This window comes from Balaenoptera physalus (genome assembly GCF_965194825.1).
Source record: "Balaenoptera physalus genome assembly, chromosome: 7".
NCBI classification, from domain to species: domain Eukaryota; kingdom Metazoa; phylum Chordata; class Mammalia; order Artiodactyla; family Balaenopteridae; genus Balaenoptera; species Balaenoptera physalus.
In genome coordinates, this window is record NC_138886.1 from 112332374 (window position 1) to 112348407 (window position 16034).

General features: G+C 51.2%; 1 protein-coding gene and 1 long non-coding RNA gene across 5 annotated transcripts in view; one reads left to right on the forward strand and one right to left on the reverse strand.

Annotated features, from left to right (window-relative positions):
* LOC309664022 (L-gulonolactone oxidase) overlaps positions 1-16034 on the forward strand; it is a 33355-nt gene that overhangs the window by 13475 nt on the left and 3846 nt on the right. For 3 of the 4 annotated variants that reach the window (XM_082468931.1, XM_082468932.1, XM_082468933.1), the window contains exons 6-10: positions 1565-1750; positions 9102-9209; positions 10053-10129; positions 14100-14249; positions 15133-15297. In XM_082468931.1, coding sequence (XP_082325057.1) covers positions 1565-1750; positions 9102-9209; positions 10053-10129; positions 14100-14249; positions 15133-15297 — 686 coding nt within the window. The remainder of the gene's footprint in view (positions 1-1564; positions 1751-9101; positions 9210-10052; positions 10130-14099; positions 14250-15132; positions 15298-16034) is intronic. The other variant, XM_082468934.1, reaches the window with a different exon arrangement.
* Positions 1-16034, reverse strand: part of LOC309664109 — a 69620-nt gene that overhangs the window by 1860 nt on the left and 51726 nt on the right. The gene's annotated exons all lie outside the window — the stretch shown is intronic.

The following is a 16034-nucleotide window of genomic DNA, read 5'->3' on the forward strand; positions in this document are numbered from 1 at the left end:
GAGGGGATGCCTTGAGCCAGGGAAGGGGAAAGGCCCAGGGCATTCGACCACGAAGCAAAGCAAGGTAGGTTTTGTGGGACCTGATTCCCAGGCACTCAGAGCCCTCCGTAGACTTGTTGTTACCCCCTCAGTGCGGGTTTCACTGTCCAGGAGAGCCCAGTGGTAACTGGGGGTGAAGGGTAATAAACCACCCCTCCCAAGATCTGGCCACAGTCCTAGTCTACTCTCCAGGGGTGAGGTCAAGCTGTTGCCTCAGTTTCTACAAAGTGATCAGCAGAGTACGGAAAAGAATTCTGAGTGGTCAGAAATCAAAATGCACGTGAGATTTACTGGCCACTTCCCTGAGGAGGCTCAGCTGAGCAGGATGGGCCCTGCACGCAGTAGACGGGAGGGGACTGGCATCTTTAATATCCACTGTACCCCAGGCAGTTAGCTGGGTGCTTCACACACTCTCTCAGAGTTGCTTATTATCCTCATTTCACAGATGAGGAAACAGAGAGGTTAAGTCACCTGCCCAAGGTCACACAGCTGGTGAATCGTTGTCCGCATTTATTGTCACTGGACCCTGCTGCAGTGTTTCACTGGCAGCTCTCAGGCTCTGCCCTGGATCTCAGACAAAGTCTGGTTTTTATAAAAGTCATTCTGGCGCCCTCACTCCCACAGAGGGCCACCGTGCCCCATTTCTGCCAATTTCTCCTCTATGGTCTTGGCTGCTGTTGATTAGAATTAGTTCAGCTTTATCTGTTCTCTCACCCTGAGCACCCAGCCACCAGCTGCACATGTCGAAAGCAATTTCCATCCAAATGAGCAGGTAGCAGAAAAGTACTTCCACAGGCGATGAAAGAGGATTCCTCTGGAAATGGGGGCCAAGGGCAAGGATGCTGACGTTAACCACCTGTCTTCAACTGGGCAGCCCACTCTTTGCAGAGACCAGAGGTTTCCAGTTGTGTGTGGCCATGTAGGGGAATCTAGTTCCTGAGGCAAGTGAGAGGTCCCCGAATGAGAAGATGGACTTGGGTTGGTGCCCAGGGGGGCGACAGGCAGAGAGAGCCTGAAGGGGACCCTAGTCCCCGGGCTGCATGTTGGGACAGCAGGGCCGGCTCTCCCCCAGATGCACACACATCCTCCTTTTGCCTTCACAAGCCACTTCCACCCAGGGCCTCGGGGCTCTTTGGAGCCTGTCTCGTCTTAGACTTCTTCCGGGCAGAGGACAAGCTCGCTGCATCCTGAGTGTGAAGTCCACAGAATGATCAAGGCAGCGGTGGGAGGACAAGCCACCGGGGTCCCACGGAACCACAAGTGATATATGGGCCCCCTCCCTGCTGAGGGCTGATGCCACCCAGACACAGCCTCCTTCTCCCCATTTCCCCTTTCTCCCTCCCCCAAGACTGAGGCTCCCTCAGGCTGTGACTGGAGACCCAGCTGGGAAAGTTCCCTGTGACCAGATGAAGGCGGTCTTCTGGGAATAGGAGATACCTGGCCTCACTTCCAAGGACAAACAGGGAAGTGAGGGCTTCACGCAAAGTCTAGGGGTTCTGAAACGTGGCTCGTCTCCCACTGCCAGGTGGTGGCGCTGACCCTCCTGACGGCCGACGGGACCATTCTCGAGTGCTCCGAGTCCAGCAACGCGGAGGTGTTCCAGGCGGCACGGGTGCACCTGGGCTGCCTCGGGGTCCTCCTCACCATCACCCTGCAGTGCGTGCCCCAGTTCTACTTGCAGGAGACTTCCTTCCCCTCGACCTTGACAGAGGTACTGTCTCTCCTTCATCAGAAAATAAATGGAGGGCATTAATAAGTCATGCTCCACTGAGAGCCCCCGCGGCTCTGTAGGCCCCCTGAATGGGGCAGTGGGCTGACCTCACCAGACCTTCGCTGGCCCTAGGTTACCGTAGCATATCCCTTTGTGAGCAGGTCAGGGGAGCTCAGAGGACCTGGATGATGGGGGGCAGAAAGGATAGCTTCTGATTGATAGCAGTGTTTTTCTGAATGAATGAAAACCCATGTTGGTTAGCTGGATGGATGGATGGATGGATAAATGGATACATGGATGGATGATGGATGGATGGATGGATGCATGAATGAATGGATGGATGAATGGATACATGGATGGATGATGGATGGATACATGAATGAATGGATGGGTGAATGGATTATGGATGGATGGATGGATGATGGATTGATGGACTACTGGATGGATGGATGGGTAGCATGGAATAGGCCTGAAATGCCTGGCAAGCATGGATCTCTCCCTGGTAATCACTAAGCTACAGGACTCAAATCTATGGTTCCAAGTTCCTTGGCATTTGAGTTCCTCCATAATCACCTCACCATTCAATACAGGTAGACCCTCTGTGCAGGTGGAGTCGGCAGTGATGCAAGCACTACTGGCCCCACATGGTTATGGTGGGATTGGGGATCAAATTGATCTGGCCTTGAATGCTGGCAGTACCACTTCCAAGCTGTGACCCTGAGCCAGCCATTTAACCTTGCTGAGCCTCAGTTTCCTCATCTAAAAGCAAAGTAAATCATGTCTACCTTAAAGTATTGAATCTGAGGATTAAATCAGATAACACCTGCAAAGTGTCTAGTTCAGTATTAAAACATGTTCCCCATGGTACCTAGTCAGTGACAAATGGAAAATATTGTTACCTAGAATCTGGTCTAAAAATCCTTACCATTGGAATTTCTAATGCATTAAAACCTCAAGGCAAAGGATTTAGATCCAGAAGACCCTTTACTCAGAGGCATGGTGTTTGGTGAAACTTTAATCCCAGTTGGTGGCTGAGAAAGTGATTCCGGGGATGCCGTAGGGGACGCGGCACTGATCCCTAGGGTACCAATGCTGAGCCTGCACGGACCAGTCTTGGCAAATGAGCTGCTTGATGCTTTGGCCCAGTAAGGAGTTGTTTGGCAGTGACAGTGCATGGCTAAGCCGGGGAGCCCCATGAGGGCGGGGCTGGTCCGTATGACTGCCTGGAACCACCCCAGACTCTGAGCTCTCCGGGGCCACCTCCAGTCTGCCTCCCCAGACCGGCGTTAAGGGGCAGATCTAGGCCTCTTGTTCACTCCAAGCAGGCCCTAGCTTCAAATATAGTCACATTCTGAGAATGAGGGCTTCAATATATGAATTTGGGGTAGATGCATTTCAGCCCAAAGCAGAGACCAACAGCCCCCCGGGCGATTGACCATGGCAGTGGATGAGGTCACCCACGGAGAGAGGGTCTGGGTGAGGAGACAAGGGAGCCTTACTGCTTAGTGCCCAGGACAGAGCAGCCAAGAGTCCAACGCTGTGGGGAATCCGGGATCGACACGAGGGTCTGGTCATCAGGAGGCCGTCGCTGACCTCGGTGAGAATGGTCTCAGTGGAGCAATGGACAGGTTAAAGGGTGGGTGGGCATCTCAGGCAAAGAAGGGAGCTGGGCAGAGACCACCTTCAACCAGAAAGGGGCTGTAACGTGCTTAGTTGTTGAATCTATTTTCCTGCCTCTCACTTAGGTCAGAACCTGTTCATTTCGAAGCTGAATACTTTGACCCAGAGATAAAGAGATTGCTTCTTTTTTGCAAGTAGGACTGGCCCCCGGGCGCACACGCACACACACACGCGCACACACACACACACACACACACAATTACACAGCAATAACACTCAACGAGTATATTGTAAGGGCTCTGGGGAAGCAGGCAGGGCCCCAAGCCTGACTGTGCAGCTCACTCTGTGTGACCTTGACCAAGTCCTTCAAACTTCTGGAGCCCCGGTTTCTTTGTCTTTTAAAAGTGGGGTCCGATTAGGTGAACCCCGAGGTCCTTTTCAGTGCGGACGTTCTGTAAACCAGTGCAACACTTCGATACAAGACTGTGCCCTCACCTCGTCGCCCAACCCTGGAGACAGAGGGTCCTCTCTTACGTTATTCTTTCTTTCCCCTGGAGCATCTGGTGACGTTCTCGGCCTTTATCCCCAAGAAGGGGCATGAACCCTGGTGGGAAGGCCCCCGTCCTTCCCCTGTGACCCCAGCGCATCCTGCAAGGCCTCAAGAGGCTAGATCCTGCTTCTCCCCCTCTTCCATGAGTCAGCAGGTCCTCCGTGGATTCTCTCCCTCCCCACTAGCGGCTCCTGCTGCTATTCCACCCCGCGCCGCAGACCCAGCTTAGGTCTCTGTCGGGCCCGTCATCAGCATCCATGACACCCACGGACAGCCTTCCCTGCCCCCAGTCGCCGGCCACAGATAAGGACTGCGCAGAGGATGGGTGGCATTTACAACCCTGGCATTTACTGCCAGCAGTATGTACGGTCAATCGCCCCACATTCAATTCATTTTTGCCCTCTCTCCACTCAGAGCAGCCTTTAAGGGGCTCCTTCAAGGGGCTGGGAATGCTTGGGAAGAAGAGTAAGATGGAGGTGGAATCCGAGACCCAGGCTGCTTCCCTAGGAGGAAACAGCCCATAGAGGAAGGAAAGAGGACCAATCGGAAAACCGTCACTAGAGCAGTTTCTCCTCGCTCTTGAGTTGCCTGGAGGTTTTCCTTCTAATCCAAAAGGAAAAATAATGGGACCTCACTTCCAGGAGCACGCAGGTTCCTGAGAACCGATAAGAAGGCAATAAACCTTACTGGGTTCATACGTTGATATCGGCTCCCAGTTTCTTGCCATCCAGGTGTCTAGGAAGCTGTCCCACCTCCCCTGGGGCTGCAGACCATGCTGCCCCGAGCATTTGCCTCTAAGTAGCAGCTGCTCCGAGATGCACACAGCCCCCCAGCCTCATGTCCCCTCTAGACGAGGGTGGGCTCCCTGATGGCCAAGCCCTCCAGGTGGGCTGGTCGTGAGCCACAGGAGGGCATTGGAGGAGAGGACAGAAGCCAGGACAAAGGACTATGACGATGGCTTCCTGCATGTAAAGTTGGGTTTGAAGATTCAGCTTCTCGGCCATTTTTCCTTCCCTTGTATGTCTTTCCTTTCCTTTCCTATTCCCTTCCTCCCATCCAGCACGTGTATCTATCTTGGGGCTTCCAGCCTGAGTTCGGGAAGAGACCCAGGAAAGCCACCGCGAGGGTGCAGTGTAGAGCCTGTGACACCTCTCTGAGTCAGACCACCCTCTCCACTGACCCGCTGTGACTTTGCACAGTTCCTCCCTCCTCCAGCCCCGGCTTGGATTCCTCACCGATACAGTGGGGATAAGAGCACCACTGCCCCCACGGGGCTGCTGTCAGGACTCAAGGACACACAGCACTTGAGTCCTTGGCCCTTTATAGCCTCCGAGAGAGGGACCCTCAGTCCATCCTCTCTCTGGCTTTATTCGAAGAGAATACTACCTACTGGTACCTGCTCTGTGGGTAGATTCTAGACTCTGAATCTACACTGCACTTTCCAGACCACACATGCTGGTTTCCCTAATTTGCTCATGAGCCTCTTAACATTTTTTTTCCCTCCTCCTTCCTGCTCGGTGGTCAGTTTCTGGAGAGCAGGGATGTTATCTGAGGTCTTTTTACCTCCCCAGGGTCCACAAAATACAGACCTCAATACCAGGTAACTCAAGGTCAGTTGGTCAAGAATTTATTGAAAATCCATCCCTTTCTGGGATTTTCCGCATCTCCTCCCACCCATGCTGTGTGTGGTCCATCTCAGATGCAATTCCGTGCTTCCCATGACGGATGTTCTTAACTACATCTCAACACGGTTTCTGAAGGTTGCTCAAAGCCATATGAGGGGAAGGGGGAGTTCGGAATCAGGGCTTCTGGGCAGTGAGGCCAAGAAAAGGGCAGGTTTCATGGCTTTTTATGACAGTCTCAGCATTTCTGACTCTTTTTCAGTCTGATTGGTATGAAATCACAGCCAGTGAGAGGACATGAGGATTTTGGAAATTGCTGTCAACCTTTTGCCCTTTATGCCATGCAAAGCATAATGAGACGTGAGGAGTACAGCTGGCTGCCTGCATCACCCGCTCCCGCTACGCTCTGGGAAGCAGGTTCGGTCCCAGGGACACACCAGCCTTGTCAGCAGCGTCCCAATGCCTGCCACTATCTTGGGTGCTTGTTCGCTGGTGACTGGGTAGCCCCCAGCCACGGGACATGGAGCTCTCAGCTTCTGCTCTTGAGCCTGGTAACCACGTCCCAAGAACCAACTCAGTAGTGGCACTAATTTGGGGGGAATGAATCCTCTAAAGCCCTTCATGCCAATAACATGCCAAGGAAGACGTTCCTCTGGGGCCCAAACCCCTTTGATGGTGCTCCCAGGAACCACTAGTCAGACCGAGGAAATCCATGATCCTAGGGACCCTCCTCCTCCAGATGGGATTGTTTGTAGGCCCTGAAGGGAGAGGGTTAAGCTCACAATGGGATGGGGCTTGGGGTGGCTCCATCTTTCAGCCACCACTCGGTGCTAAGTTAGGGACCACAGAGGGTACAGAGCTGGAGCGTGCGTGGGGCATGCCTCCAGGAGCTTAGAGTTTAGAGTCGGGGAAAAGGATATGTCTTGTCCCTCTAATTCAGGGAGGAAAAGAAATGACAGATGTCAGGAGAGAGGCACAAAATGTGATGTGAAAGTGGCTCTCATCACTCCATTCGGGGTGGAAATCTGGGCACGCATCTCTCAGTCACCAGAGCTGAGAAAGGGGCGCCATTACATTTACTGCTAAGATTCTGGGTGATATAGGATGGCCTTGGATGCTGGGACACGAGGAAATGGGGGATTTTCTGCTCTCTTGTGTCCTAGCCCCATCCTCCATCCAAGCCCCAGACTGTGTTCCCTGCTCTCCCAGGAGAAAATCAGCTCTGCCCGGAGGTGATGGGTCATGGGTCCACCACCCAGTCAGGAGGGAAGTGATAGTAACAGGGTTCTGGAGTTTCTTCCTGAACTTCTCCCAGGTCTATAGCCCAGCAGAAAAGGCCCTCCTCTTCAAATAAGGAATCATAGGGCCCTCCCGCATTTATTGTGTCCAAGGAGCTATGCCAGCAGCTCTAGGGCAAGGGGTTGGGAAACTACGGCCCCCAGGGAAGAGCTGGCTTACTGCCTGCTTTTGTAAATAAAGTTTTATTGGCACACGGCCACGCTCCTTGTTAATGTATCCTCTGTGTCTGCTTTCACGCTACCATGGTAGAGTTGTGTAGTTGCAACAGAGACGGTAAAGCCTAAAATATTTACTATCTGGCCCTTTACAGAAAAAAAATTTGCTGATCTCTGCCCTCGGGGAGAAACTAAATATGAATGAAATAGTCACTGACCTATAGGAGACACTTGATGAATTTCAGAGACAGATGTATGCTTCAATACCTGTAATATACTTCTGGGATGGATGTGATATAAATAGAAACTGCTTAGAATGGAAGGAGAGAGCTTTGGGGCGGTGGGGGGGGGGGATTTACATTGAGCTTTAAAATTACAGTACATCTCAGTTCAGATCCCACACTTTCCAGGTGCTCCATTGTCACTCGTGGCCAGTGGTGAAGGTACTGGACAGTGTCTGTAGAAGGAGGCTTCTTAGCGCTGAACTGTTTGGGCTCGATTCCATAGGAAATGGAGTGCTGCTGGGGATTTTTGAGCTGTGTCTTGGGGTGCTTCCCTGTGACGTTGTCTGGAGAGATGAAAAATGGAGCAAATTATGAGGCTAGTGCAAGAGGGCAGGTGAGAGCAAAGAAGGCAGCTAAGTCAGCCACCTTCCTTGGCAGCAGGAGCAGATTATAGGGAAGACTGGAGAGACATGTACGGAGATGCAATAGGGTGACCGACAGCTTGGGCCTGGCATGGGCCGGGGGAGGTTTAGCATGGCAGCCAGGTCACTGGAAGGCAACCCATTCCTGTATCCCCCAGGCCCCATCAAGCATCGGTTAACAAGTTAGGGGTCCTCCCTGAAGTGATGACAAGGATCCAGAATTCTAAAGTTCCCCCACTGCTCCCAGATGCTCCAAACTGAAGTTCTAGGTGGGCTCACCTCAGTGCTTCATCTTGCCTTCACCTCCCTTCCTGGTCAGATGTGGAAATCACAAGTTGTGTTTAACAGCTTATAAACTGCTCTCACATTCATCAACTCCCTTGGTCCTCACAACAGTCCTGGAAGGAAGGAAGGAAAGAAGGAAGGAAGGAAGGAAGGAAGGAAGGAAGGAAGGAAGGAAGGAAGGAAAACTATTAATGTCTTGGTTCTACAGATGAAGACATGCTGCCCAGAGGCCTCAGAGGGCATCTTGAGACTCAGAGCTGAGAACTCGGGAGGTGGGGAGTAGGGCCGGGGCCCTAAATGTGTGCCAGCTTTGCTCACATTCAGAGACAAGACTCTCCACTGGGCACATGCCACGTGGCAGGCACTCGACTCGGAAGCGTCAGCGTAGGTTATCTCATTTCATCTGCACAAGTGCCCACATGTTATTGGTGGGAAAACCAAGGCTCAGAGGACGTGGTTCCTGCAAGGTCGTGCAGCTGCAGAGCCAGGACTTGAATCCAGAACTTACTCCAAGATCGGTGCTCCTCCCCTACCTCCCGGCTGCCTATCAAACCCCAAATCTGTCTCTGCTTTGGCTCAGAACTTGTCCTGTGTCAGCTTGATGGACGTCAAGGAGACATGATTTGCTCCGCGATGTTATTCCCACGTGTGCAGGTGATGAGCCGTATTCGAGCAAGGCTCTCCTGTCCGTTTTACTGAGGGCCCTCGACGTGTCAGGCCTCGTGGGGATAAGAGGTGATGACAAGGACAATGTAAGAGTAATTGTAGCAGCAGCAGCCTGCACCTGTACAGGGCTCACCAAGCTTGTGACACCACTTTAAGCACTTTCTAAGCATTAGTGCATTTAATCTTCATCACAAGCCTGACATAGGTACTGTTATGAATCCCACTTTACAGATAAGGAAACTGAGGCACTTGCCCAAACTTACATAGATAGTAATTATTCAAGCCAGAACACATGAGAAGTCATTTTTGTCCTCTAAGTTACTAAAGGAAGTCAACCTGTAAGTGGACCATTTTAATGTCCAGCATCTTATAAGACACATTCTGTGCTATTTGACAATGTTAGGACAATTTCAGGTATTTTCTTTTGATAGTGGGCTCTGACTTCCAGCAGCCCCACCATCATCCTGTGACCAATACAATGTCTGCTCCTTCCTCCTGCCTCGGACAGGTTCTTGACAACCTGGACAGCCACCTGAAAAAATCCGAATACTTCCGCTTCCTCTGGTTCCCGCACAGTGAGAATGTCAGCGCCATCTACCAGGACCACACCAACAAGGTAGCCGGGGCATCTTCCCCTCCTCACGCACAGCCCACCATTCGCACACGGCCCCACCCCCAGCTCCCAGGGCGCCTGACACCTGTTATCGTGCTGATGAGCTGTGAGAGGTGAGAGGAAAAGCAAGGGTGAGCATCACTGAGCCTGAGGAGAGAAACACAAAAAGCCAGAAGGTGGAAGGAAGGAGGAAGGTGGGCCCAGTAAGGGTCCGTGTGTCTGCGGGGAAGGATGCATAGGGATGAGGTCAAGGGACAATCTAGGTGTGGGGCAGGGGAACAGGGGACAGAGGTGTGGGCAGGACAGGATAGGCTGAGTCCTAGGAAGCTGGGCTAGACCTCAGAAGCCAGCTGATACATCCCACCTTCCCTCCAGCACCCCCATCTTTCCCACCCCCAACCGTACAGCTGAAGAAACCCTTGGTTTTGTCTCCCCACCGTGACCTTAGCAAACAGGCTGCTTCTCAGCAGAAGAAAACAAAACCATCACTTAGGATGATGTTGATTGAACAAGTCAGGCAAAAGCCAGGACACCTGCTGTGTGTAAGGGGCTGGCGTGGGGTTCATAAAGGATGATTGCTGGACACCCGGCTTGTGGGCTCTGAAGAGTAGGGACTGATGCACATTTTTGTCTTGTGCAAAATACATGAATACATGAACATATAAAAAAGCATGAAACAGAGGGGATAGGGCATGGGAATCAGCGGCAAGAAGTGAGGCTTTCAATCGTCCTGGCAGGTGGGTCACCCTTCCCCCATGACACACACACAGTCTCTCCTGGGACACATCTCCCTCTAAGGAGATACTCAGCTCTGGCCCCAAACTGACCACAAATTCTGCTTCCCAGCCTCCCTCCTCTTCAGCCAACTGGTTTTGGGACTATGCTGTTGGATTCTATTTACTGGAGTTCCTGCTCTGGATCAGGTAGGAATGCAAGTGTCTCTTTTCCCAGCACCTGCCATATACTGTTGCAGATGTGGCCCATCAGAAGAACAACATCCTACCTAGTTGTGCAAACTGTGTCTGTCTCCTGGGTCCAGAGCAGGGGTTTTCAACCCTGGGGAACTTTTTAAAAAATACCAGTGCCCAAGCCTCACTCCCTGGCTCACAGGTGTTGTGAAGCTTCGTATTGTCCTGTTTCTTACCTCCTTCACAGCCTGAAGTCTGTGCTCAGGCTCAGGCCCAGGCCCCATGTCTGCCACCAAACATGTAACTATGAGTGATGGGGAAGGTTTTATGGGGCCTTGAGTGGTGACTCTGTATCCAGCCAAGACATGGAATGGCATCAGATAAAGATTTTTGAAATGTTTCATACATATAAATAATATAGGCAGCACAAATTTAAAATATAAAGAATAATATAGTAAGCACCCACATCTTGTTGTTGCTACCATATTAAGAAGTGAGACAACACTAGTAAAATTGGAGTCCTCTTGGTGGAACTCCCAGATCACAGTATCTCCCCGAAAAGGTAAACCACCACCCCAAACTTTATGCTTATCATTCTCTTGCTTTTATTGATACTGTAGTTTTCTGAATCCTGAAATAAAAAATTGGTAATTCAGCTCTGATAGTGATATTTTTCCATGTTGATATGAATAGTTGTAATTACTCATTTTTCACTGTATGCATTTACCACAGTGTATTTATCCATGCTCTTGTTGATGGATACTTAGGTTGTTTCCAGGAATTTTTTTTTCCATGTTCTTGTTGATGGATATTTGGGTTGTTTCCAGGAATTTTTTTTGTCCATTACAAACAACATTCCTGTGAGCATTCTGGAAAATTGCTTCTGATGTCTTGAGTATATAATCATGAGTCGAATTCCTGGGTCACCAAGTATAAGCATCTTTAGTATTATAAGATCAAGTTGTTCTCCTAGGTAGTAATACCAAGTCAACTGCCAAGCACTGTAAGATTCTCTGTCCTCCATAAGCTGGACAAAATTGGACCTGTCAGGCTTTTAAATTTTTGTGTGCTATGTGTTAAATGGTACCTCATTATGGTTTTTAATTCTTATTTCCCTGATTATTAATAAGGTTGCCCAGCTTTTCAGTTTATTGATCCTTCAGATTTCTCTTCGGTGAGGTGCCCATGTACGTATTTTGTTCTTTTAAAAAATTGGGTTGTTTTTTTCTTAGTGTTTTGTACAGCTTTATTTACATGTATTTTGAGCACCAGTCCTTTGCTGGTTACGTGTGTTGCATCACCTTCTCCCTGTTGGTGTCTTATCTTTCACTTTCATGGTGTTTTATGATGTGTAGATGTATTTAATTTTATCAAATGTAGCCATCTAGTCTTTTATCTTGAGGACTTTGGTGTCTTTTTAAAGACGGTGAGCCCAGCCTAGAGGCCATCGCTCCATCAGATGACGGATCGGGGGTGAGAGTGGAAAATGCCCAGCCAGCTTCTCTCCCCTTCCATCACAGCAGCCTGGCAGCTTTATGTGCTTGTGTCTATGGAGTCCGGGCCCAGGGAGCATCCAAATAAATTGGGCCCTAAATCACAGTTGGCACATCCCAGCCAGGGCGGATGCTTCGAGGGAGCTCCATGACCTCTGAGCACAGCCCATGTGGCCCCCCTTTTCGTGTCTTCTAGAAACTGCATCCACCCAGCCTCATCCCTGCAGCTCTGGGCCTCTCGCTGAACTACGTGCCCAAGGATGCGGGAATGAAAACTAACATAATGGATTGGGTACCTGGTGACTTAATGGCTGCTTTGCGATCAGACTCACTGTAGCCCCATGAGGGCAGGGATGCCGTCTGTCCCGTCACTGTCAATCCTCAGAGCCCCAAACAACGCCTGGCACCTAGAGGAGGCTCATAATATTTGTGTAGGAAATGCTCATGAAAAGCTCGGTCCCTGTCCTTGAGGTGTTCAGTAGCGGTCAACCGTAGGGGTGATGGTGTTGGCCCTGGCTGACCAGGACAGAGAGACAGGCTCTCTCGGGAACAGATCCCTGGAGGGTCAGCTAGGACCAGGGCCAAGCTCAGCTCCTGTGCTGAGAACAGCCCTGTGCCCTGGGGCCGGTGGGAGCCGCCCCATGGCCATGCTGGCCTGGGACACCAGAGAGCATCTGCCTTGAGAGATACAGCGTTCTCTTCCCTTTCCAACCCCTGCAGCATGTACCCTTCCTCCCCTTCCACCCCCTGCAGCTTTTACCCTTCCTCACCCCCCGACCCCACCCCTGCATCATGTACCCTTCCTCCCCTTCCAACCCCTGCAGCACATACCCTTCCTCCCCACCCCCTGCAGCTTTTACCCTTCCTCACCCCCCGACCCCACCCCTGCAGCGTGTACCCTTCACCCTCCCAACCCCTGCAGCACATACCCTTCCTCCCCACCCCCTGCACTTTTACCCTTCCTCACCCCCCGACCCCACCCCTGCAGCGTGTACCCTTCACCCTCCCAACCCCTGCAGGAGAAGGAGAAGCAAGGAGAAGGCTGATTTTGCTTTCTTGGCTTCCCAACACATCTACAGTGAAAATTTGTTTCTTTTATAAAGACCAAAAAAATGAACTTCAATCTGTGTGTGTGTGTAAGTATACATTTGGAAGAATGTGACTTGGTGAATGAGTTTCCCAGAGCAGAAAGCCAGGTGACAGCTCCTTCGTGGCCCAAGAAGCGCAGAGCCTCCCCTTTGCAATTCCTTGGGCAGTTCATTTCCAAACACAAGAATCCATAAGCCCAGCCCCCACGCTAGGCCACTGGCCCCCACTGGCCACTTACAACAATCAAGTCCTCCCTGGATGGCCAGGTGTGGAAGGAGGGTGAACTACTACAGTCCTTATGTAAATTAAACTGGCAGCGACCTGCTGAAATTAAAACTCTGCCTGCCCTTTGCCCCAACAATCTGGTGAGGATATAAGTACAAAGACGTTTGTTATGGTGTGGCACGTGGTGGTACTACACCGAAAATGACAGGTTTTGGCGAGGATGTGGAGAAATTGGACCCTTGTGCACTGTTGGTGGGAATGTAAAATGGTGCAACCTCTAGGGAAAACAGTATGGAGGTTTCTCAAAAAGTTAAAAATAGAATTTCCATATGACCCAGCAATTCCACTTCTGAGTATATATCAGAAAGAATTGAAAGCACGATTTCAAAGAGATATTTGCACACTTGTGTTCACAGCAGCATTATTTACAACAGCCAAAAAGTGGAAGCAACCCAAGTATCCGATGGATGACTGGATAAACAAAACGGGGTGTGTCCATACACTGGAATACTCTCCAGCCTTAAAAAAGGAGGAAATCCTGACACAGGCTACAATGTGAATGAATCTTGAAACATTGCGCTAAGTGAAATAAGCCAGACACATAAAAGGACAAATATTGTGTGATTCCACTTATATGAGGCACCCAGAGCAGTCAAATTAATCGAGACAGGACGTAGAATGGGGGTTGCCAGGGGCTGGAGGGAGGGCGCAATGGGGAGCCGTTGTTTCGTGGGGACAGAGCTTCAGTTTTGCAAGATTCTGGAGGTGCACCGCACAGCGATGTGAATATACTTAACACTACTGAACTGTACACTTAAACAATGGTTAAGATGGTAAATTTTATGTTACGTGTTTTTTTTTTTTTTTTTAATCACAGTTTGGGTTTTTCACCAAACCCAAACCCTGAAAATAACCTAGTCACTGAAGGGGAAGAGAGGGATAAAATGTGAGATAAAATCCATAACTGGATCACAGGGCAGCCATGGAGAGAGTGATGGAGGGCGATATTCACGTTCCCTGGAGGGATTTCCAGGCTGTAGGTAAGCGAACATGGCAGAGTATGTGGAGAATGAAGTCCTGGTTTGTAAAAGACTCAGCCCGGCGCCCAGCAAACAGCCGGCACTCACTCACTGCTGGATAATACGATGATCACAGGCCCCTCTGCCCTGCCCCCCCAGCACCTTCCTGCCAGGCCTCGTGGGCTGGATCAACCACTTTTTCTTCTGGCTCCTGTTCAATGGGAAAAAGGAAAACTGCAACCGCAGCCACAAGATCTTCACCTACGAGTGCCGCTTCAAGCAACACGTGCAGGACTGGGCCATCCCCAGGTAGGGGCTGTGTGGGCCAGCCTGCGGGTGGGTCAGCAAAAAACAGATCCCCTTGGGTCCTCCCCACAGCCCTAGCACGTACACTGCCAACCAGGCTCCCCATTCTACCTGTTATTAGCAGGGGGGCAAACTGGAGGCTCCGAATCCCCATCCGGTGCCCTTGCACCATTGTGCCTCTCAGGGAAACCAGCCAGGGGATCCCTTCCGCTTTCCCCATCAGCTCCTCTCCAGCCATGAGGCCGGGTAACAGCAGGCTTGGGCTTGAAGCATAGTGCTTCCTGGCCAGCATCTGGTTTTTCTGAAAGACTGTCCCCTGCGTTGTCCCTCGGTCGGCAGAGTCCATGGAGCAGGCTGGTGGCCGGTATTCTGCATCTCAGTCCTGAGGGACACGCCCCCTCGGGACTGAGGCTAGGTCTGTAGCCCAGATCACTGCAGCTTTCTCTCTGAATTGCCCCTCTTTGTCCTTCTCCAAGAAAAGGGTGGGGGTGGAGGGTTGGTGCCCAGGGCTTAAGGGACACCTCTGTTACCATGTTCAGGAGCTGAGGCCACCACACTCTTGGGGCAGGACTATTAGAAAAAGTAGAAATCTTGGAATCAGAGTGACCTGACTCTGTCTGAAGAAGAGGAGGCCGGGGCATGGGACAGCTGTGGCCAGAGACCCAAGGGGAGCCCCCGATTGGGCGGGGGCCCTGGGATCTGAGCTGGGAGCAGTAGGTAGGTCTCCTCTTCTGTGAGGAGGACTTTGAGAGCAGCCATGAGGACGGGGCCTCCTGGGGACCGGGATCCCCGAGGCCCCCAAGGCTGGGAAACCGTGCAGAGCCTCGTGGGAGCTCAGGAGGCCCCTTCCTGAGGTCTGGGTTCCATCCGCCTGGGCCGAGTGCAGAGAGAAGACCAAGGAGGCCCTGCTGGAGCTGAAGGCCATGCTGGAGGCGCACCCCAAGGTGGTGGCCCACTACCCCGTGGAGGTGCGCTTCACCCGGGGGGACGACATCCTGCTGAGCCCCTGCTTCCAGCGCGACAGCTGCTACATGAACATCATCATGTACAGGTGACCAGCTCGCGGAGGGGGCGGGGTGGGGCTGGGCTCCCTACCCCAACCCTGCCGCCCTGCTTCGAAGAGACCCCTCTCCTTCCCCAGCTTTCAAGGCCAGTTCAAATGCCACCTTCTCCCGGGAGACTTCCATGATCCTGGCTGCAAAAAATCGTCTTTCTCTCCTTCGAGTTCCTACAACCACCCTTTCTAGCCTATGTTATGTTAATGCAGTCATTAATATTAATGAATATGTAATATTAATGTTAATGTTAATATGCATAGCTACTACTTGTGAAGCTGATATTACTGAATGACAAGTCTATGCTATCTCATGTGCCTGCCCTAGTCAGTGATTCCGAGAGCCTGGAACTCTGTGTCGAGAAGGATTCTGAGGCCAGGTTTCAGTTCAGCCAAAAAGAGAATCAGGCCTGGATGCATTTGCCCATCTTAACTGGCTCCACCAGGCCCTGTGCCAATACCTTAAGCTCATAACTGCATTATCTTTTTCCTAATTAGTTGCACAGTAATCTCTTGTATGAGGCTTACAGACATGCACGGTTTAAGAAGCTCCTCTTTTCTAAAACCTCCTGCTTAAGACATGTCTTCCTTCCTTCCCATCCCCCATTGATAATAGCCCTTCTCTGACCTTGCAAAAGACAAATATACTCTCTCCCAGCCTGAATCTTGCTATGCTGTATTTCTCCAACATGTAAAAACCCCCAAACTCAAGGGATCCCAAGGGACAATTCAAG